Source organism: Elephas maximus, chromosome 17 (assembly GCF_024166365.1).
Source record: "Elephas maximus indicus isolate mEleMax1 chromosome 17, mEleMax1 primary haplotype, whole genome shotgun sequence".
Classification (NCBI taxonomy): Eukaryota; Metazoa; Chordata; class Mammalia; order Proboscidea; family Elephantidae; genus Elephas; species Elephas maximus.
Window position 1 is genome coordinate 61,612,657 of NC_064835.1, and position 22,989 is coordinate 61,635,645.

The window sequence follows — 22,989 nt, forward strand, 5'->3', positions numbered from 1 at the left end:
AAAACAGGCAATAGTTGCACAACATGATGAACGTAACCAATGTCACTGAATTGTACATGTAAAAAGTGTTGAATTGGTAAATGTTTTGTTATGTATATTTTTACCACAATAAAAATCTAAAAAAAGAAAAAAATCACAATAGACAAGGATGCCAACAGCTGGGAGAGATGCTGTTGGGTGGGGTTGGGCAGCAAGACAGTGCTCAAGGGGAGCATATTTGGAGTGAAAAAAGAGATGTTTCTCCAGAGCAAACATTGCATTCAAAAGAGGGAAGGAATGAGTTTATGGTCAGCTACAAAGTTAAGAACGGATACTCCTCAGTGCCAGAAAATCCTTCTGTGCACCTGCTTCCCTCCACCCCTGTTTTTCCTGTTTGTTTTCCTCCTCCTCCTCTTTCTTTGCAGATTTCTGTTCATACTGCTGGGACCTTCTGGGAGAGCAAAATCCTACAATGAAATTGGCCGCGCCATTGCAACCCTCATGGTAGATGATGTAAGTGGCAATGAGAAGCATGTGCTCTTGGACATTATGGACCCTGCACAAAGCACTGTGCATTCATTCATTCATGCATGCATGCATCAGGAGGCGCATTTTGAGCACCTACTATGTTCCAGGCCCTGTGCAGAATGCTGAAGATTACAAGGATCAGGCAATAGTCCTGCCCTCTAGGAGCCCCAGTCAAGGGGGAGAGACAGATTTCTCATCATAAAATTAACTGTGGGCTAACTCTGCCCAAGGAGTCACAGATGAGGGGGCTTTAAAGATAACGGTGGGGAGGAGTTAGGCAGACAAAGCTTGAGCCTACGAGGTGGGCATTCCAGACAAAAGTGACAGGGGCAAAGGCTCAGAGATGGAGAGGCTAGATGGATGTGGTTCATGTAGGCTCAGTGTAAGAGCTTCGAGAGCAGAAGATGACATCAGAGGGGGGAGCCCAAGACTACACAGAGCCTTGCAGGCAGAGCTGAATGTTCACACTTTGGGGACAGAGTGTGGTGGGGAGCCTAGAGGATTTTAACCATGGGCATGACCTGATGAGATCTGTGGTTCAGAAAGCACACCTGGAGACAGTGTAGAAAGACAGCCTGACCTTCCACAGATGAAGGGCTAAACCAGTTGCTGTCCAGTCAATTCTGACTCATGGCGAACCCATGTGTGTCAGAGTAGAGCTGAGCTCTGTAGGATTTTTAATGGCTGATTTTTCAGAAACAGATCACCAGGCCTTCCTTCCAAGTGTCTCTGGGTGGACTCAAACCTCCAACAGTGGAGTTTGTTAGCTGTATGCCCCACCCAGAGACTCCGATGAAGGGCTGGGAAGCAATAAACAGACTTGAAATACCTGAGCTTTTTGGACTGGGCTTTGCAAACTTTCTCTAAAGTGCTTGTTCCATGGAAAACCAAAATCAAAAAGGCTGAGTAACTCAACTAAGGTCCTACACCTAGAATACCGCTGTCTGGTCTTCAGGCCTCCCGGTTCCCCAGTGTGCCATATCTCTGCCTACCTATGTTTTCCTCTTGAAAACCAAGAGCGAGTTGGCAGCGGGAGCAATGGTCCAAAGTGATTGTCTTTGAAACTGTCTCTGATGTGCTCCCGGGAGGTGGGTAAGAAGGCTGGGTCAGAGAAAGAGAGCTAACCTTTTCTCCTCTTCTTCCATTCCCCCCAACCCAGCTCTTCAGCGATGTGGCCTATAAAGCTCGCAATAGGGACGATCTGATCGCAGGAATTGATGAGTTTCTGGACGAGGTTATCGTCCTTCCCCCTGGAGAATGGGATCCAAATATCCGAATTGAGCCCCCCAAGAAAGTGCCCTCTGCTGACAAGAGGTGCGTATGTGTGCGGGGCTGGGGGTGGGAGGAACAACAAGAGTTTCAACTCTGTTATCACTTCTCCAAAAATATTCTGAAGCAAATATGGCTGAATATGAACATTTGTGTAGTCTGGGCGACCTGTGTATGGGTGTTGTTAGATCATTTTCTGCACTTTTTTTCTAAATATTTTAGGATATTTCGTCATTTTTGTGGGTCAGGTAAGGGGGGTTCTGGGGACAGGCAAAATTGAGAGCCCCACTCTCCCGCTCACCCTTCTCCCTGCAGGAAATCCGTGTTCTCGCTGGCGGAGCTCGGCCAGATGAACGGCTCCGTGGGCGGTGGCGGCGGAGCGCCTGGAGGAGGCGGAGGTGGTGGTGGCGGCGGCGGAGGGGCCGGCGGCGGGGGCGGCGGGGATGACGACGAGATGCCAGCCGTGCATGAAATCGGGGAAGAGCTTCTCTGGACAGGAAGGTGCCCACCCAAGGCCTGACAATGACCGCTGCTCTCCTTTAGACCTCTCTCCTCACCCACCCTGTTAGGAGCCTTTCCTTCCACAGCGTCCTCTTTTCCTCAAGGCCCCTCAAAGCCCCTCCTGGATCCTGTCTCCTGCCTCAGAGAGGGGGACCTTAGAACAGGACACAGGAGAGGAGGAACCCAAACTTTTCACTAAATACTCTCTGGTACCTTTTGATTTTTTTTCCTTTAAACCTTATATTACCTATTCAAAAGCTTTTTTTTTTAGAAAATTCTCCTGGCTTGGCTTTCTTTGCCAGCTCTTGGTTGATCTAGATATAGGAAAGGACATGATCCTGTCAAGCTAAATGTAAATTGTTATTTTGAAAATGGAGTCCTGGCTTAGATGCCCTTGGGTGGCTGGGTTGGCTCCATGCCCACGGTTCTCAAAGAGGCAGGGATTTGGCCCTCTTACCCCCCAGCACCTGGGACATCTGGCAACATCTGGAAACACTTTTGTTTGTCTCAACTAGGGCAGTGGTGCTACTGACATCCAGAGGGTAGAGACCAGGGATGCTGCTAAACGCACTAAAATGCACAGGACAGCCTCCAACAATAAAGAATTACCTGCTCCAAAATGTCAATAGCACTGAGGCTGAGAATCCCTGCTCCATGCTAAGCACTGCATTAGGTGCTATGGGGAATAGCATCCCCAGTAGACTCTGCCCCTGAACCTAAAAGTCACTACTCGGTTTTTCCAGAAAGCAAAGAAACCATTTACAAGGTTCCACATCTGCTCTTAATGTGTCTGTGCTGTAATCCGGGATGGCTCTGTCTCCTAGTTGGACACACCTGTGTTCACCAAGCACAGGCACCCTGTGGATGAGCAGGAACGTGAGGAGTGCCGCCATCTTTGGACCCCAGGATTTCCATTCCCCATGCAGTGCGAGGTCTACCTCAGAGATATTCCCACCAGGCCTTCTCTCTCCCATCCAATCAGTGTCTATGACCATCCTTCCCTGTGTGGATGGTGCTGACCACAGACTCTCAGTCCTGCAAGAATCCATCCATGATCCTATATGTTCTGGTGTAAAGATCCTTGTTCCCACCCATCCCCTGGTCCTGCACCCTTCCTCACCCAGACCCTACAGGCTCCTGTAAATAGCTCTGCCCCTGCACTGGTGTCAGTGGTTAGAGAGCAGCCCTGGGCCTGTCTCACACAGGTTCTTCGGTGGCCTGCGTCTCGATGTCAAGAGGAAGCTGCCCTGGTTCCTAAGTGACTTCTATGATGGCTTCCACATTCAATCCATCTCTGCCATCCTCTTCATCTACCTCGGCTGTATCACCAATGCCATCACCTTTGGTGGGCTTTTGGGAGATGCCACCGACAATTATCAGGTACATGCGAGCTAGAGAAAAACCAAAAAAAATAAATAAATAAACACTGAGTTGAATCCAACTCATAGCAACCCTATGGGACAGGGTAGAACTGCCCCAGAGGGTTTCCAAGGAGAGCCTGATAGTTTCAAACTGCTGACCTTTTGTTTAGGAGCCGAGCTCTTAACCACTGCACCACCAGAGTGCCTTTCCTCCCAAAGGGGTGCACTGTTCCTAGAGCTAGAGACATGGGTGCAAATCTCAGTAAACTATGCTGCCACCAGGTGGTGGTGAGGAGCTGTATTCCATAATCCCAATGCCAAGGCTCCGGTTTCCTCTGCCGTCCAGACTCAGGCCATGACTTTTTGTAATCTGTTACCCTTCAAAATTAATCATAATCTTACATCATTACAAGATCTGAAGCTAAATCATGTCATTAGAAACAAAATGTAAGGATGATGCACATAGGTCAAACTTTTACTTTGTTTGGTACTTTTCCCACTCCTAGTTGAATGAATTTAACTGAATTGCTATTGCTAATTGTGGCCTTCTCTGCACACTTTCTTTTTTTTTAAACCAACCTTGAATTCTTAGCTTGGAGTTAAGACATTTTTAGAAGGTTTGTAAGCTGTTATCGTGACAATAATAGGCCTCCCAGGGCAGGGTAAGGGGAGGACTTAGCTCAGCAGAAACACCAGCCCTTATCAGGGAGGACCTTCCCCGTGGAGCCTTCAGGGTAGAGTCCTTGGTAAGCTGAGAGCACTAAGGTGATTGAGATTAGGCCTGTCTTCATCTCACACCTCTCTCCTGAGCTTCAGGTCTGGTATTCAGCTGCTTCCTGGGAATGTCCACACAGCTCCCCCTCAGGATCCCCCAACTCACGTGGCCGACACTGCATTCATCATCTTCTTTCCAGACCTGCTGTCCTGGGCCTTCCCCAGCGGAGCAAGTGGCACTGGGGTTCACCCAGCTGTCCACACAAGAAACTAGGTGTCATCCTCGACTCAGGATAAATCCCAGCTTCCCCACATGGCTTCCCGACATGCTCCTTTCTTGCCTCTCAAGCCTGTCTCCCAGCGTTCTGGTTCTCAGCCTTCCTCACTCACTCCCTTGCATTCTGTTGCCCATCAGTCCTGATCCTCTGTCAGTTTTTCAAGTGCATGCTCCCCTTCAGCTCCAGCCTTCCTACACGCTCTTCCTGGGACACTCGCTCTGCCTACTCTCTTCCCCTGGTCAAATCTCCACTCATTTTTTAGGCCTCAGCTTCCACATTTCTACTTCCATGGAAGTCTCCCTGACCACTCCTTCACTCCTACTGTGTGTGCCTATGGCACCCTGACCTCCTCCCAGCTTGTCACACTCCTTGCCAGGATGATTTTGACCCCAGGAGACATCTGGCAACATCTAGAGAAAGCTTTGGTTGTTATGACTGGGAAGGTACTACCGTCATCTAGTTGGTAGAGCCCAGGGTTGCTGCTAAACATTCTACAATGCACAGGTCAGCCCCCTATGACAAGGGATTATCCAGCCAGAATGTCAACAGTACTGAGGCTGAGAAACTCTGTTGTATAGAAATTGCCTGGTTCCTTGTCTATATCTCTACTAGATTGAAGACTTACGATCATATTCACTGGTGGGTTCCTGCTACCTAGCACATAGTAGGCACTTAACAGATTTGAGTGAATGAATGGTTGGACGGGTGAATGGCTGTCCCCTGGGAGTGGAATGGGCACAGAGACAAGCACATTCATTGGCAGCACTGCTTTCTAGGTCCTAGGCTACCAAAAGAAAGTCACACAGGACCTTTATCAAATGGAATTAGAAAGAGTGACACTGGCAATGGGGGAAGGGAGGGGTGTGGACTAGGAGATGGGGAGCAGAACGTGGGGAGTGTGGGCCAGGAGAGGGAGCCTGAGCATTGTGGCCTTGGGCCCTTGGGAGATAGCTGGGTTCCAGAGCCCCCTTCTCCCACCTGTGCCCGAGCCTCACAACTCCCTGTGCCCGCAGGGAGTGATGGAGAGCTTCCTGGGCACTGCCATGGCCGGCTCCTTGTTCTGCCTCTTCTCAGGACAGCCTCTCATCATCCTCAGCAGCACGGGGCCCATCCTTATCTTCGAGAAACTCCTCTTTGACTTCAGCAAGTAGGTGCCCCTTGGTGCCCACTGGTACCTGCCCTGACACTTGAGGCTGAGCCCAGAGCTATATGACAAGGTCCGGGCAGGGGACTGGCCCCAAAGTGGGGAGAAGGGGCCAAAAAGCCATCTTTAGCTATGGGAAGGGCTGTAGGTAGGGCGCATTGTTGCCGCCTAACTCCCTCCAGCTACCTGCCTTTGGACCGTCTTAGTGCATATTAGCATAGGGTAAAGTCCAGGTAAAACCAGAGGGGAAAGTTCAAGGCACTACGCGTTAGGGAAGTTATGACCTGAGAGTCAGGGCGATGTAGTGAAAGGCCTTGGGCTAACCAGGCACTTCGTGCCACCACTCCAGGCCCTGGGGTCTACAACCTGAGGGTTTAGACTAGACCTTTTCTAAGCCCGGATCCAGATTTGTATTCTGAAATTCTCTGCTTTTCCTTCACTCTGTGTGTTTGTTGCCAAATGCATGAGAACTGAGGCATCTCCCTGCCTCTCCCATGAGGTCCTCTCTCAGAATTCTCAAAGACCAGACAACCTCACCTGGGAATTCTGTCTGCAGCCTTCTCACACTCCTTAGGAGCATGTCTATGCCACAGAGTGGCAGATGAGCCACTCCGGGTGGGTCTGGGGAGCCTAGCACAGCCAGGAGCCCTGGGCTGGAGGCCTCCTGCCCTTCCTCTGCCTTCCAGAAGCAACGGACTGGACTACATGGAGTTTCGCCTCTGGATTGGCCTGCATTCAGCCATCCAGTGCCTTATCCTGGTGGCCACGGACGCCAGCTTCATCATCAAGTATATCACCCGCTTCACCGAGGAGGGCTTCTCCACCCTCATCAGCTTCATCTTCATCTATGACGCCATCAAAAAGATGATCGGTGCCTTCAAGTACTACCCCATCAACATGGACTTCAAGCCTGACTCCATCACCACCTACAAATGCGAGTGTGTCGCCCCTGACACAGGTGACCGGTAATCCCAGATGTGCCTTAGGCCCCCACCCAGCCACCCGCTCTACTCAAATGCAAAAAAGTGAGCTTGCTTGGGACTGTTCAACAAGTCGTTCAGTGTTCTGTCCCAAGGGAGGAAATACAGGGCCTTGACCCAGTTTTTGCAAGGAGGCCAATCGGTACTGGCTACATCTGCCAGAAATCCTGCCCAGGGGGTCTTGCGCCAGGACAGAGGTAGACCTGCTGGTGCCCAAAGTTCATCCCAGCTCCGTGAGTGCATGAGACTGTGAGTGCTCCCTGACACATCTCTGCCAATCCCTGCTTTATCATCCGGTAAGACCATGCCAGAGGGATGAGCACCCCAATAATGGCAACATGTCCAGGAGACGGCTGGCCAGGGTGGAGGGCTGGAGAACCTGAGGTTGTTCAGCCTTTTAGGGATATGAGAGGTATGAGAGAAGGACTTGTTGTCACCCAAGGGCCAGATTCACCCTGGGTAACTAAAGGACACAGAATGAGGACCGAGGAGCAGAAGCTTTAGGGAGCCAGATGCTGATGGAACTTAGAGAAGAATTTACCATGGTGGAAGTTGCCACCATGGGAGGTCTCAGCCCCCTTGGGTGGTAGTGAGTTACTTAAACACTAGCTAGCTGTCCATCCACTCAAGGTGTTGTAAAAAAGGATTTCAGCGCTGGGCAGGATGTTCAATCAACCAACTGGCCAATCTGAAAATACCCAATGCCATTCCTGTGGAGTTCCTTTCTGGCCAAAAAAACTGTCATCTGTAAAGTTAGGGCATAAGATATGAGCTTCTCATAGAGTCCGAATCCCTGGCTTCCTTCACAGTCGTGATTATGTCCCTAAAAGCCTTCAGTGGAGCGCCCAGGATGTCTACATAGCAGAGAGGCCAGAGATCCATCCACATATCTCCAGGGACCACAAAGCTAAACCTACAGAGAGCCAAATAGGTCCAGAGACTGTCCAGGATCACACCAAACCTCGATTTCTGTAGATGGAAAAAAGGGATGTCATTGCTGGCCCTGCTCATCTTGTGAGGTTTCCAAATCTACACCCAGATTAGGTTGGAGGAAATAAGTAGATACTGGGTTGTTCAGCTCTTTCATACATACTACCAATAAAACATCAATCGTAAATCAATCAAAAACACTTCTTGCACAGTTGCTGTGTTCCCTACTTTGAACCAGACCTTGCGGAAGGTAAGGATGTCCTGCCCTCCAGAAGTTTAAGTCTGGGCATACCCCCCTCCCCTTCTGTCACTGCCCTGATTTTGTGAATAAGTTTAGACTTAATTTTTTTCTATCATCAATTTTGAGTTATTCCATTAAAATCCAATGCTGAGTGAAACTGTCCTTTGTCCTGAGCCAGGACACTGTTTTCTCACGGCATCGGAGAAAATCCTATGTGCCAGCAGGCCCTTTTCACTCAGTACCCAGAGCAAATGCTCCATCTGTGAGCTGATCTCCATCAAGGCGCTCCCGTTTGCTGCTTGTGCCCTCTCATTTAGACCCATTGCATTGAACACAAACGTTCTCACAAATGTGACTTTTAGAAGTACATGTCCTTGAACTCTTTTAGAAACAGATCAAATTCTGGGGTTGGGTGTGTAGCTTTGGCCATTCTGAGAATCATCCATCCAAGGAGTAACCAAAGCCCAAGGTTACCCTAGGAACAGGTGCTGTATAAGTGTGTAACATGAACTTTGAAGGGCCGAATGAAGGCCACTTGACTCCAAAGAGTGTCCCTTCTGTCCTTGGCCAGGTGCCTGATGTTGCCCCTTTCTTTTGGATCACGCTATTGTGGTGGTTCTCAAAGTGTGGTCCCTGGACTAACAGCTATAGCACCATCTGGGAACTTGTTAGAAATGCAAATTCTTTCCCCACCCCACCTAAGGACCTGAGAAAGTCTGGGGTGGGGCCAGCCGGCAGTGTCTTAACAAGCCCTTCAGGTGATTCTAATGCTTGATCAAGTTTGAAAACCTCTGCTCAATTGAACTATTACTAATAAAAAGCCAGTTGTTGAGTTGATTTTGACGTTTATGGTGGCCTCATGTATGTCAGCGTAGAACTGTGCTCCATAGGGTTTTCCAGGCAGATTTTTTGGAAGTAGGTCTCCAGGCCTTTCTTCCAAAGCACCTCTGGATGGACTCGAACCTCCAACCTGTCAGTTAGCAGCCTAGGACGTTAGCTGTCAACATCACCCAAGGGATTAGCCCTAACCCTGGTAAGATTCAATTTTCAGTTTCCTCACAAAGAGTAAAGGAACTGAAAACAAGACAAGTTAGTTTTGATTAGGAGACTATGGAAAGGAAAGTTCTAGGCATTTAGGTGATTCAGGAGGGGGGATGTAGCAGATTTTTTTTTTCCCCCCATATTCCTAGTTTTATTGCAAAACCTGCTCTGTAAAACCTAGGCACATTATCACTCCTTGTCCCTCTTCATTATGAGAACTTGTTTGGGGTCTGTCTCTTTAAATCAATAGACTTTAGTTTTAGAGTGTGTCTTAGTTATCTAGTGCTGCTATAACAGAAGTACCACAAATGGGTGGCTTTAACAAATAGAAAAATATTTTCTCAGAGTTTAGGAGGCTAGAAGTCCAAATTCAGGATGCTGGCTCTAGGGGAAGGCTTTCTTTCTCTATTGGCTCTGGTGGAAGGTCCTTATGTCTTTTGAGCTTCTCCTCCATGGTGATCTTCATATGGCCTGGCATCTCTCCTTCTCCCATCTCAGCTTCCTAGCTTGCTTATTTAATCCCTTTTGTATCTCAAATGACATTGACTCAAAATATGCCATACACTAATCCTGCCTCATTAACATAACAAAGACAACTCTTTCCCAAATGGAATTATAACCACAGGCATAACCAAAACCCACTGCCGTGGAGTCAATTCTGAATCATAGCAACCCTATAGGACAGAGTAAAACTGCCCTGTAGGGTTTCCAAAGACAGCCTGGTAGATTCGAACTGCTGACCTTTTGGATAGCAGCCGTAGCTCTTAACCACTACGACACCAGGGTTTCCTAACCACAGGCATCGAGGTTAGGATTTACAACACATATTTTGGGGGGACACAATTGGATCCATAACAGAGCAGTTTTAGGCTTACAGAAAAGTTGAGCAGAAAGTACAGAGTTCCCACGTCCCCCTCTTCCCTGCACATACAGAGTTCCCCTGTTAGCAACATCTTACATTATGGTGGTGCATTTGTTACAGGCACTCTCTTCCTCTCTTTTTTATTTTTAATTTTGCTTCCATTGTAACTGATTTGTATTCTATTTGATTGATGCTGCACACTGATTTGGCTGCTTTCAATCCCAAGTGAGTACCACTTTGTAAACACTAGAATTTTTAAATATTTTAGACTTAGATCCTTTCTGGAATTTTCCGTGTTGTATTTCTTCCACCTTCACCATACAAAGTTCTGTGTATGAAAGAGTGTGTAAGCCTAAGCTCAAGTTCTGAAAGGCATCTGAACTCCCCAGGCTCAAGCTTTAGCCTGGAGTCCTCCAGCATTTGTGTGGGTAACCCTGAGCTAGCCCCCTTGTCCACCTTGTCTGTCCTCTCCATTCATTATTCATCAGGTTCTCTTGGTCATAGAGTGAGGACAGGCAGCAGATGTCCCTGATTTCTAATAAGTATAGCTTTCTTCAGAACAGTTGTAACAAACCTATGGGTTTGTAGAGCTTCTAGGAATATTCTTGCCTGGGTGCAGACTGAATTCCTTGGCCACCCCCAGCTGCCCTGGAAGTCTGCAACATAGAGTGGGCCTGCGGTTGCCTCCACCCTTTTGGGCAACTTGTTGGAAGTTGGGAGAAGCCTTAAGAATATTCTTCTTCATAGACACATCCAAACTCCCATAGGGATCGAGTTACTGGGCTGCGGGCTGGGGACCATGGTCTCAGGGGGCATCTAGCTCAACTGGCATAAAATAGCTTATAAGGAAAATATTCTACATCTTACTTTGGTGAGTAGCGTCTAGAGTCTTAAAAGCTTGTGAGCAGCCATCTAAGATACGTCTACTGGTCCCACCCCAACTGGAGCAAGGGAGGATGAAGAAAACCAAAGACACCAGGGGAAGATTAGTAAAGGACTAATGGACCACAACTATCACAGCTCCTCCAAACTGAGTCCAGCACAACTAGATGGTGCCTGGCTACCACCACCAACTGCTCTGACAGGGATCACAATAGAGGGTCCCAGACAGAGCTGGAAAAAAATGTGGAACAAAATTCAAACTCCCTAAAAAAGACCAGACTTACTGGTCTGACACAGACTGGAGAAACGCCAAGAGTATGGCCCTTGGACACCCTTTTAATTCAGTACTGAAGTCACTCCTGAGGTTCTCCCTTCAGCCAGAGATTAAACAGGCCCATATAACAAACAGTAATACATGTAGCTCAACCATGTATACGAGACCAAATGGGCACGCCAGCCCAGGGGCAAGGACAAGAAGGCAGGAGGGGACAAGAAAGTTGGACGAATAAACATGGGGAACCTAAGGTCGAGAAAGGGAGTGTTGACTTGTCATGGGGTTGGCAACCAGTGTTACAAGACAATAGGTGTATTGTTTAATGAGAAACTTATTTGTTCTGTAAACCTTCACCTAAAGCACAATTGGAAAAAAAAAAACAAAACTCTTCTTCCTCCTGGGTTCCTAGCCAACTGTGGACAGCCAGCAGAGCCAAATGGAACTTACAATGCATTTCAGACTTATTACCAGCAAAACTGGTTCAGAGAACCAAAACCAAACCAAACCCGTTGCCACTGAGTCAATTCTGACTCATAACAACCCTGTAGGACAGAGTAGAACTGCCCCATAGGGTTCCCAAGGAGTGGTTGGTGGATTCAAACTGCCGACCTTTTGTTTGGCAGCTGAACTCTTAACCATTGCACCATCAGGTCTCCATTCAGAGAACAAACTTCGCCAAACCCACTGCAGTAGAACTGCAAGGTCAGCTGTCACTTGCAGAAGGAAGACCTTTCTCCTCTGCCCGTGATGTACTGGAGCAAGAAAGGGCACACGGCAGCCCTCCAAGTCTGCCTTTTTAATGAGTGGCCATATCCTCTAGTGAGCTTCATGAGCTTCCACATGGGTGGAGGGGGAGGGCAAGTGAGGCAAGCCAAGGGGGAGTGGAAGGTGCCGCAAGAAAACAAGAGGAGGGAAATTAGGGTTCCTCTCAACTCTTCTCACGGCCCCTGAAGGGAACCCCTCATATGCTCCACTTACAGTTAGGGACATTGAGGCCCAGGGGAGGGAATGGTTGTGCAAGGGATGCAGGCTCATGAACAGTCGAGAGCAGAACCTTTGGGCTTCTGATTGATTCTCCCTCAGGTCCTAAACCCGGCATCATTTTCCTCAGCTTGCATTCAAAGGAAGATAACGTCAGAGCCAACAAGTTCTTACAGGCCCAGCTGACCTTTTAAAAAAAAAAAAAAGCATATAAGGACAGGAAAGGGAGAAAAAGGAGGTATCCATGGAGGGTACAGCACAGGGGAGCTCTCTGTGTAGGACTGGGTGGGCGGGTTACAGGCTCTGGGGCCAGCCTCCCTGGGATGGAATCATGGTTCCGCCAGGTACAAGCTGTGTGACCTTGGGCAATGGATAGTTACTTAACCTCTCTGGGCCTCATCTGTAAAATGGGGATCCTTCACTGGGATTTAGGACCTTAATGTGTATAAGGGTTTGGCATAGTGTGTGGCATAGAGTAAGTTCTCTGAAGATGATTTTAAGTCTGACAGCTCAGAAATGGGTCCATTGGACAATAGGGGCTCACAAGGTACATTATTCACCACCTTGTCTTAGGCTATGTCTTAGCACTGGATTCCTTATTTCAGTTTTTAAAACAGTCCCTCGGTGTCAGGCAGGAGCTGTCCTACCCTGGCTCAGCTGGTTGTCAGAGCTGTGGCCTGGACTCCTTCCCACCATTCTCTGCCCTTGTTGCTTCTTTGGGCAAAGTAAAGAGAGTGTCAGCGTGCCCTCCCAATTAAAGCCAGTTCTCATCTTCACCCCTGGAGGGAGGTGGGAAAAGGATGGGTGCCTGGTGGGTGCTGCAGGCTCTGGCCCAGCTGCCGCTGACAATTCCTGTGTCGTGTGCTCATCCACAGTGAATACAACCATGTTCAATGCTTCAGCCATGCTGGCACCAAACACCAATGCTTCTCTGGTAAGTAATTTTCTCGAATGTCAGAACTTCGAGTACTTTTGTTTGTGGGGGGAGCAAGGAAAGAGTTGGGAAACTGAGGTCAACTTATGGCAATCCAGCCTTGCAGAGGTGCTACACAGCTCACTGGGTGCACATCCAAAGCATTGTAAAGCGTGCTTTCATTTTAGGTATATGCACTTTAGCAGCATGCCTCATTCATTAAACCCATGCACATAAATATTGTGCATATATATGTATATATACACATACACATATATGTCGTTGTGTGCTGTCAAGGTGATTCTGACTCATAGTGACCCTATATGACAGAGTAGAACTGCCCCATAGGGTTTCCTAAGCTATAATCTTTTTTTTTTTAATAATATTTTATTGTGTTTTTGGTGAAAATTTACAGGGCATGTTAGGTTCCTCTTTGACAATTTCCATACAGATTGATCATTAACATTAGTTAAATTTTTTATATCGTATCAACGTTCTCATTAGTTGTGTTCTGGTTGTTCCATTTCCAGGTCTCTAGTTTCCCTGCCCCCTTATCGTGTCATCTTTGCTTTGGATTAAATGTTGACTTTTTGGACTCATACAGGTGTTTTTTCAGTACAGCACCAGTCTAATGGGTAATATCCTTTATTTTGTGTATAAAAGGTGATCTCAGGGAATAGTTTTGGTTCAAGGTTTAAAGAATGTCTCAGGGTGGTAATCTCAGGGAGTCTTCTGGTCTCTGTTGGTCCAGTTAGTCTGGCATTTTTAAGAATTTGAGTTTTGTTCTGCATTTTTCTCCCATTCTAACCAGGGTCATCTATTTTGCCCCCAGTCAGATCAGTCAGTGGTGGTAGCCGGGAACCATCTAGTTCTTCTGATCTCAAGTAGTTGAGGACATGGCTCATGTAGGCTATCAGCCTTGTGTACTTTTTTCTGTGATTTTGGTTACCTTCTTACTCTTTTGCTCCTGATGAGTAGAGACAGATAGTTGTATCTTAGATGGCTGCTTGCAAGCTTTTAAGATCTCAGGAACTACTCACTTCACTAGGATGCAGAACATGAACTTTTTGAGCTATATACCTATTGACTAAGTTGTCCTGTAAGACTATGGCCCTAAGCCTTTAAACCCAGAAAACCAATCCTGGGAGGTGTTTGGTTATGTCTGAGGATTATGTGCAGCTGTGTCTTCAATGAATATATGTGCCTGCGTACACGTTTGGTCAGCAGTTCGAATCCCCCAGCTGCTCCTTGGAAACCCTACGGGGCAGCTCTACTCTGTCCTATAGGGTCACTATGAGTCAGAGTAGACTCTACAGCAACGGGTTTACACCAGAACATGTATCTGTACTTCCACATACCTATGGATACTTCTGTTAGTTTTCACGTATGTGTACACCTGTACTGACCTGTATACATATATGCCTATACTCATCCTTATTTGACCCTAGACTCATTTTTTGTTGTTTGTTGTATTTATTGCCCTCTTATTTATGTCAAATTCTTTGGTACAGGCATCCTTTTCTCATGAGCGCCTCTCAATGACATCATTTACTTCGGTCATACTGTGCTCACTACACCCACATTTGATGCTACTTTTCCCATCACCAAAAATAACAAGTATTTATGATCTAGAATGTGCTTCCCCCTCCTCCCCTCTTCCCCCAGTAACCACCATTGAACATTGGTCTCTTTATATATGTCTATCCTTGTATTCCTATATCGGAAACCCTGGTGGCATAGTGGTTAAGTGCTACAGCTGCTAACCCAAGGGTCGGCAGTTCAAATCCACCAGGCGCTCCTTGGAAACTCTACGGGACAGTTCTACTCTGTTCTATAGGGTCACTATGAGTCAAAATTGACTCAACGGCACTGGGTTTGGGTTTTTTGGTTTGTATTCCTATAAAAGAAGGATCATACAATACTTGTCCTTATGTGCTTGACTTGTTTCACTTAGCATTATAACCTCCAGGTCCATCCGTGTTATAATATGTTTCTTGGACTCATCATTGCTCTTTATGGTTGTGTAGTATTCCATTGAATGCATGTATATTTTGTTTATCCATTCATCTTATAATGAGCACTTCAGTTATTCCCTTTTTTTTTTTTTTTGCTATTGTGAATAAAGTTGCAACAAACATAGGTGTGCATGTATGCATTCATGTCACAACTTTTAGATCTCTAGGGTATATATCTAGGAATGGGATCTAGGCTGTAATCTTTATGGAAGAAGATCACCAGATTTTTTCTCCCATGGAGCAGCTGGTGGGTTCCAACAGTGGGCCTTTCATTAGCAGCCGAGCACTTAACAATTGTGCCACCAGGACTCCTTTTGCACTTTTCTGCCCCTGGATTTTATGCATTTGGGAGACCAGGAGGAAATGAGTGAAGTGACCTGGGAGGGTGTGAGCCCCAGTGTGTGAAAGAGGGGAAAGGAAGGCAAGAATAAATGGGAGATGCTTGGGGCAGGAGGAGCCCACAGAACCTGTGGTTAATTGTGCTGGGAGCCAGGGCTGCTGAGAGAGAGGGCGATTCCCCTGCACCTTTCCTCCTTGCTAGCAAAGCAGTGCATCCTAGAACACAACAAAGAAGCAAACATATCAGCCCTTAATCTTCCCCGGGAGCTGTCTGCTTGTCATTCCTTGTGCCAGCCTGTCCCAGGAATATCGCTAAGTTGCTGAGGGCACCATCATGGGACAGGAGGGCTAGGGCATCTCAGAGGCCAGTGAAGTGGGTGGGGGCTGCCTGGGAATTGCAGGAAGGAGGGGAGGCAGGGCTTGGACACACCTGACCTTCCAGGAAGACCCTGACCCTTTCTTTCCTGTGCTTGGTCTCCAAGTACAACCCCCTTAACCTCACAGGGTTGGACTGGTCTCTGCTGAGCAAGAAGGAGTGTCTGAGTTACGGTGGGCGCCTGCTCGGGAATTCGTGCCAGTTCATCCCAGACCTTGCACTTATGTCCTTCATCCTTTTCTTCGGGACATACTCCATGACCCTGACCCTGAAGAAGTTCAAATCCAGCCGCTATTTCCCAACCAAGGTAAGCTCACCCTACAGTTAGGAAAGATTCTGATCCTGTGATGGGATGGACACTATGTCAGCATCAGCGCGCGGAGGTTTTCCAAGGTCCATTCTGTTTGCTGCAGAAAGAGCATGGATTTTGGAGTCGGGGGAACTGAGTTCAAGTCCCCTTGACAACACTTGATATTGTCAGACTTTTGTCTTTAGCCTTTCCGTATTAGTAGTATCTTGCTCTGGTTTTAAATTTTTTCATTTGTCCAGTGGCAAATGAGGTTGTAAGCCTTATCAGGTGTCTATTGGCCATATGGCCATTTGACTTTCTTCTTGGAAGTACCTCCTTGAATCTCTTGGACATTTTCTATTGGGTTGTCTTTTTCTTTCTGATTTTCAGGAGTTCTTTGCATATTCTGGATAAAAACCCTTTTGTGGTCATATATGTTCCAAATATCTTCTCCCACTCTATGACTGGACTTTTTACTTTCTTAATGGTACCTTTTGATTAACAGGCATTGTTAGTTTTACTGTAGTCAAATATATTAAAATTTTTCTTAAGGGAAATATTGGACAAAAGGTATCTTCTAAACGCTTCATTGTTTTTCCTTTCATATTAGACCTACAATACGTTAGAATTGATTTTTTAAAAAAACATGAATAGCCAATTGTTAAAATTTAAAACTAAAATTTTTTTCTTAAAAAGGCTATTCTTTTCCCACTCCAGTGCTTCCTTTGCCATATATCAAGTATCCATGTATGCCAAGGTCTATTTCTGGGCTCTTTATTCTGTTTCACTTTCTTAATGGTATATTTTGATTAACAGGAATTCTTAGTTTTACTGTAGTCAAATATATCAAAATTATACCAAAAGTTTTTTTTGTTGTTGTTCTTATACCAATATCACCCTGTTTTTCTTTCTCTAGCTTATAATAAGCTTGAACATCTCATAGACCAAATTCTCCCTCTTTGTTTTACTTTCTCTTAGCTATTCTTAGCTCTTTGCATTTCCTCATGAATTTTAGAATTATCTTAAATTTCACCAAAGTCAAAACTTGTTGGAATTTTGTTAGGATTATAATGATGCTATATATCAGCTTGGAAAAAATCAACATCTTTCAAATTTTGAGTCTTCCAATCCACAAACATTGTATACTTCTCCATTTATTTAAATCTTTTCTCTCTCCATTATATTTTATAGGTTTTGATTTTGAGGTTTTGCACATCTTTTGTTAGATTTATTCCTAAATATTTTATTTCTTAATACCATTGTAAATGTGATCTGCTAACTTTTTATTTCCTTTTCTGTTAGTGGCTGGAAAAACAAATAAATTATTAACCAAAGAAGCACTTGCTGTTTTGAGAAACAGCTGTGTCAGGAGGAGAGGCACTTGGAAAAATTTTATCTACTCTTCCCCATCATAAACCCGTCAGCACTCTCCTAAAGCCATCTCAGATAAATATTACCACTACTACTAGTAGTAATAATAATAATGACAGTAAAAATCCTTGATATGAACAGTTGAGTTTTTCCAATATTTTCTAAGGACTAAGTAAAAAGGTTGTTCTTTAGAGAGCTTTGTAATATACAAAGTATGTTTGCAACACAATGCATCCTCAAGACAAGTTCCCTCCCTGCCTCCCCCCCTTCCGACCAGTCCTAACTCTAAGTCTCCTTTTAAGTAGAAATCCTAGAGCAGTGGCTACATCTGAGAATGTCCATCTGTTGCTTGCAAGATGAAAAGTAATTCATTAGTGTGAAATTCTCATGCCACCAGTTTTTTTTCCTCAAATCATTTACAAATTGCTCTGTTGCCTCCTGGAATTTAGTGTTGCAGAAAAGAATGGGGCCACATTGTTTCACATCTATCAGTGTTGGGGAGATGGAAAGCCATGAGTGGGAGAGTAAATAAAAAAACAGTTGCCGTCAAGTCAGCTCCATCTCATGGTGACCCCGTGTGTGTCAGAGTAGGACTGTGCTCCACAGAGTTTTCAGAAGTAGATCTCCAGGTCTTTCTTCTGAGGTGCCTCTGGGAGGATTGGAACCTCCAACCTTTCCGTTAGTTTTATGGATTGAATTGTGTCCCCCATAATTGTGTCAGCTCGACTGGGCTGTGATTCCCAGTATTGTATGATTATCCACCATTTTGTCATCTGATGTGATTTTGCTATGTGTTATAAATCCTTATAAATCCTACCTATATGATGTTAATGAGGCAGAATTAGAAGCGATTATTTAATGAGGCAGGATTCAATTCACAAGATTAGGTTGTATCTTCAGTCGATCTCTTTTAAGAGATAAAAGAGAGAAGCGAGCAGAGAGACAGGGGGACCTCATGCCACCAAGACTGAAGAACTGTGAGGGGTGTGCATCCTTTGGACCTGGGGTCCCTGAGCTGAGAAGCTCCTAGACTAGGGGAAGATTAATGGCAAGGACCTTCCCCCAGAGGTGACAGAGGGAGAAACCCTTCCCCTGGTGCTGGCACGCTGAATTCGGGCTTCTAGCCTCCCAGGCTCTGAGAGAATAAATTTCTCTTTGTTAAAGCCGTCCACTTGCGGAGTTTCTGTTATAGCAGCACTAGATAACTAGGCAGTTAGCAACTGAGCACATTAACAGTTCATAGCACTCAGGGAGTGTAACTAGGAACGTCCGTGCTCTGATAAAGCTGGAGATACGTATGATCTTCAACCCTCCACTTGCAGGTAGATACCCCAGAGGAATTCTCACACAGGTACAAGAATGTTAGCAGAAACACTGATTACGAGAGGAGAAATATGAAAATAATCTAAATTTATCTACCAATAGAAGAATGAATAAACACACATTGAAAAGTAATCATATGCATGTTAAATGACAATGGATGTACATAGACCATAGCTGCAACTCACCACGAGGAAAACGATCATAAACATAACGCTGAGCAAAATTAAGCATGAGGTGGAAGACTACAAGTAATATGATGCCATCTTTGTAAAACTAAAAAACATGCAACGTAATGCCATATGTTGTTTAGGGGTGTATACATATTTAAGGAGCCTTGGTATCGCAGTGGTTAAGCACTTGGCTTCTAACTGAAAGGTCAGCGGTTCAAATCCCACCAGGGGCTTCACGGGAAAAAAGACCTGGCAATTTGCTCCCATTAAGATTCCCGTTACCTGTTGCCATTGAGTTGATTCTGACTCATAGCGACCGTAAAGGACAGAATGGAACTGCTCTATAGGGTTTCCAAGGCTGTAATCTTTACAGAAGGAAGACTGCTCTATCTTTCTCTCATGAAGCAGCTGGTGGGTTCGAACCACCAACCTTTCGACCCCTTCAGATAGCAGCCAAGCCCTTCACCACTGTGCCACCAGGGCTCCTTTCCCGCAAAGATTACAGCCTAGGAAACCATATGGGACAGTTCTGCTCTATCATACAGGGTCCTATGAGTCAAAATCATCTCAACAGCACACAACCACAACAAACGTATTTAGTAAAAGTATAAAGACACTCGTGGCTATAATAAGCTCCAAATCAGGCCAGTGGTTCTCTCCAGAGGGCAGGGACAGGTGTGGGAATGGGTAACAGAGGAGACATCCACTGAGCAGGTGATATTTTATGTCTTAAGGTGGGAGGGAATTCAGAGCTGTTTACTGCATCCACCTTTACATTAGTTTGAACTGGTAAAACTGCCTATATTTTACTACTAAGACAACAGCCATCAGTTGGGAAGATGAGAAGCAATGAGTGGGAGTGAAACTAAAAAACCAGTTGCCATCAAGTCAACTCCAACTCATGGTGACCTATAAAAATGGCAAATTTCATATGGCTTAATGTAATAATTTTTTGATCTGGTTGCTACTGTAGTAATATTGTAGAAAAGGAAGCCTAAACCTAACACACTACTTAGTTCTGCCATACCAATATTTATAGTCATGATAATATAAAGCTGTTGTTGGTTTTCAATTTTTTAGGATCCACTTGTAGATAAAACACCAAAGGCACAGGTTGATGGAACGAATATAAGTATTCTCAGTTTTGACAAGGTGAAGATCAAAGTCAAGGTGCCCTAAATGGAAGGTGGAACAGGGGAGAAGAAAGGTGGTAGGAAAGATAGGGGCAGGACCCTCACCCAGAAGGATAGCGAGAGCTACTGGCAAAGTTAGCGGAAAGAGAAAAATACATCTAATTATATAACTTAAAAGTACAAAGGACACTTGAAGAAGGATTTTTAAAGTGACTATGCAAGACTGGGAATGAGGAGAGAGAGGAGGGATAATACACTGTCCCTAACTTAACTAACTCCTTATTCAAACTAGACAACGCCTTAAATGAATAAACCAAGATATAAAAGTATAAATGTATTATTTAATGACATGGAGGAAACTACCAGGACACGTAAAATCAAGCAGATATAAGTGGATGTATCTGGAAGGTGGGACGGGAGTGAGGAGAGGTAAGATGGAGGCTTTGCTTTTCACTGTAAGTCTTTTTAAAATATTCTGTTTTTAAGATCAAGTGCATAGGACGCTTAGGAAAAGAATTCACTGTGCCGTCACCTGCCCTGCTCTTCTTAACTTTCCCAGTAGTTTTTCTAGAAATTGCTGTCTCTGAATAGACATAAAAAAAGTGGCAGGGTGGACATCAGGACCCTGTTCTGTCCTGAGGCTTCTGGATGTTGACTGGTGTAGAAGGCAGTCAGAGGGCACTGATTCAGAAAGGACAGAAGTGAGGTCCAAAATCTGGCCTAGAAAGGGCCTCCTGAAAACAAAGGAACAAGAGGCAGAGGACCTTTAGTGGATAAACGGTCTAGTCCCCAGCAGGGCCCGAGGGCCACCCTCCTAGGCCAAGTGGGAGTGCAACAATCTGTCACGCGTTTGTAGGAACTAGGGTTTCCTTCCAAGTTCATCCCTAGCCCTCACCACACCTGGTGGGTGACCCAGTTCAGTCTGCCATACCAACAACTGTCTTCAGCAATGGCTGCCATTGTCACATGGATAACACAGTAAAACCTGCAAAAGCCAGAGCCTGTGTAAGGCAGAAACCTATCAGAGAAGGAAAACGTAAATATTTTCCACTAAAACGAGTGATAGAAAAGTGGTAAGACTGCACCCAGTCAAAGGCAGAAAACTTGTGAGACCTGGAAAAACAAGGTAGTCCTGTCGAGTTCCGGCTCTCACAGGTTTCATTGTAACAGTGACTGACTACTTATGCCAAGCACTCTAAATACGTCACAGCTCATTTATACCTACGAGGTAGGAACTATCATCATCTTCATCTTACAGATGAAGAAACTGAGGCTCAGAGAGATGATAAGGTTTCCCCAAGATCACACAGGCAGCAAGGGGCAGAGCCAGGATTTGAGACTAGTTCTGCTGACTTGAGAATCCAAGCTCTTAACCATTCTGAGTCTTAGGACTAAGTCTACAGTGAGCAGGACAGGTGCTCCACTCACTTATCTCCTTTCTGCAGGTCCGGGCCCTGGTGGCCGACTTTTCCATTGTCTTCTCTATCCTGCTCTTCTGTGGAATCGATGCCTGTTTCAGCCTGGAAACCCCCAAGTTGCACGTGCCCAGTGTCATCAAGGTTTGCCCATCACCCCTGTTCTGGTCACTCTCTTCTGCCTGCCCACTAGCTGCTGGTTCTTCCCCTTACACTGGCTGAATCTCCTTCTCCTCTCAGCCAAGTGGCCTTGGTGGTCCTCTGTGTGTGCTCTACCTCCTCTTACTCACAACGTTCCCTAGGGGTGGTCCTTACAGGTCTACAGTAGTATCAACTTCCAGTTAGGAACTTCCTAAAACCTTGAGATGCTGGGGTGCGGACAGGTTCACAGTGAAATCCTATTGTGAAGCCACAGGGTGGAGAAGGTGCTGGAATCCACCTCCAGCGCCGCTGAAGTCCCCTGACTTCTGCTTGGATGTCTCCAGTTGCCTGACCCATAGCAGCCTAAGCCTAAAGGCTGGGCCAGCTGGGATCTGTTGATCCCTTAGGACAGTGGTTCTCAAAGTGTGGTCCCTGGACTAGCATCACTTAATTACCTGGGAACTTGTTAGAAATGCAAATTCTTGGCCCTATCCCATACCTGTGAATTCAGAAATTCTGGGAGTGGGGCCCACAATCTGCACTTTAACAAGCCCTCCGGGGGTTCTGAGACATGCTCAAGCTTGAGAACCATTACTTCAGAAATTACACATTAGTCCAGAGTTGGTGCCATTTGCTTGTTGCCAGGCTCAAGCCCTGCCCCCTCATAAGGAGCACCAACCATCTAAACCAGGGTAGGGGTCTAGGTTCTAGAACCACGTTCTTTGTGGTCTTGACCTTGGAGATATTATTTCAGGGTTCTTCTAAGTAGCTTAAGCAAGTCTCATACAACTCACATTGGCCTGTAAAATATCCCTTTCTCTTAAATAAAAGAGAAACTTCAGCCCAACTCCTGCATGGCTTTCCCTTATTCTTAATATGCAGGGTTTGAATTCATGAAAATCTTTGCTATTTTACAGACAATTCTATAGTGCTCCCCAGACAAGGGGGCTCGGAGGGAAGGCAGAAGGGTTGAGGACTGAACCCATTGAAGTTCTTTTTTTTTTTTTTTTTGGCCTCTTAGGCCTCAATCCTGCTTTTTTGCTATTCCACAGTCAATGACTCCTCGCCTCCCTTCTTTCCAACCAGCCCCAGGGCCACTGCAGCAAGTTATTTCTTTAGCTCTACAAACACCTCCTGTGTTCATGTTCCTTCCCAAGTTTGCCTGCCTCCTTGGTCTCTTTGCTCTCAGGAAAAGATTGCAGTTGAGAAGTACACAGGTGGGGGAGAGGACAAAGGGTAAGATGTGGGGGAGAGGACAGGCCCCTCTCCTTTGCTCCCGCTCAGCCCACGCGGCCTGACCGAGGTTGGTTCGTGGCCCCCTTTGGGAAGAATCCGTGGTGGGTGTACCCGGCTAGCATCCTTCCTGCCCTGCTGGTGACCATCCTGATCTTCATGGACCAGCAGATCACAGCCGTCATTGTCAACCGGAAGGAAAACAAGCTGAGGGTAAGGCTGGTGCTCGGAGCAGAGGTGCAAACTCTTTCTTCCCACAAAGTCAGAAGGAATGAAGGAGGGAGATGGTGCTTCTTTCAATATTTG

General features: G+C 46.0%; 1 protein-coding gene across 5 annotated transcripts in view; it reads left to right on the forward strand.

The window, feature by feature from the left end:
- The window catches only part of SLC4A5 (solute carrier family 4 member 5), a 101,358-nt gene that overhangs the window by 54,621 nt on the left and 23,748 nt on the right, over window positions 1-22,989 (forward strand). For 4 of the 5 annotated variants that reach the window (XM_049856591.1, XM_049856593.1, XM_049856594.1 and 1 more), the window contains 10 exons: window positions 405-492; window positions 1,667-1,821; window positions 2,092-2,277; window positions 3,483-3,657; window positions 5,644-5,777; window positions 6,461-6,732; window positions 12,841-12,899; window positions 15,715-15,915; window positions 21,340-21,453; window positions 22,735-22,896. In XM_049856591.1, coding sequence (XP_049712548.1) covers window positions 405-492; window positions 1,667-1,821; window positions 2,092-2,277; window positions 3,483-3,657; window positions 5,644-5,777; window positions 6,461-6,732; window positions 12,841-12,899; window positions 15,715-15,915; window positions 21,340-21,453; window positions 22,735-22,896 — 1,546 coding nt within the window. The remainder of the gene's footprint in view (window positions 1-404; window positions 493-1,666; window positions 1,822-2,091; window positions 2,278-3,482; window positions 3,658-5,643; window positions 5,778-6,460; window positions 6,733-12,840; window positions 12,900-15,714; window positions 15,916-21,339; window positions 21,454-22,734; window positions 22,897-22,989) is intronic. The other variant, XM_049856592.1, reaches the window with a different exon arrangement.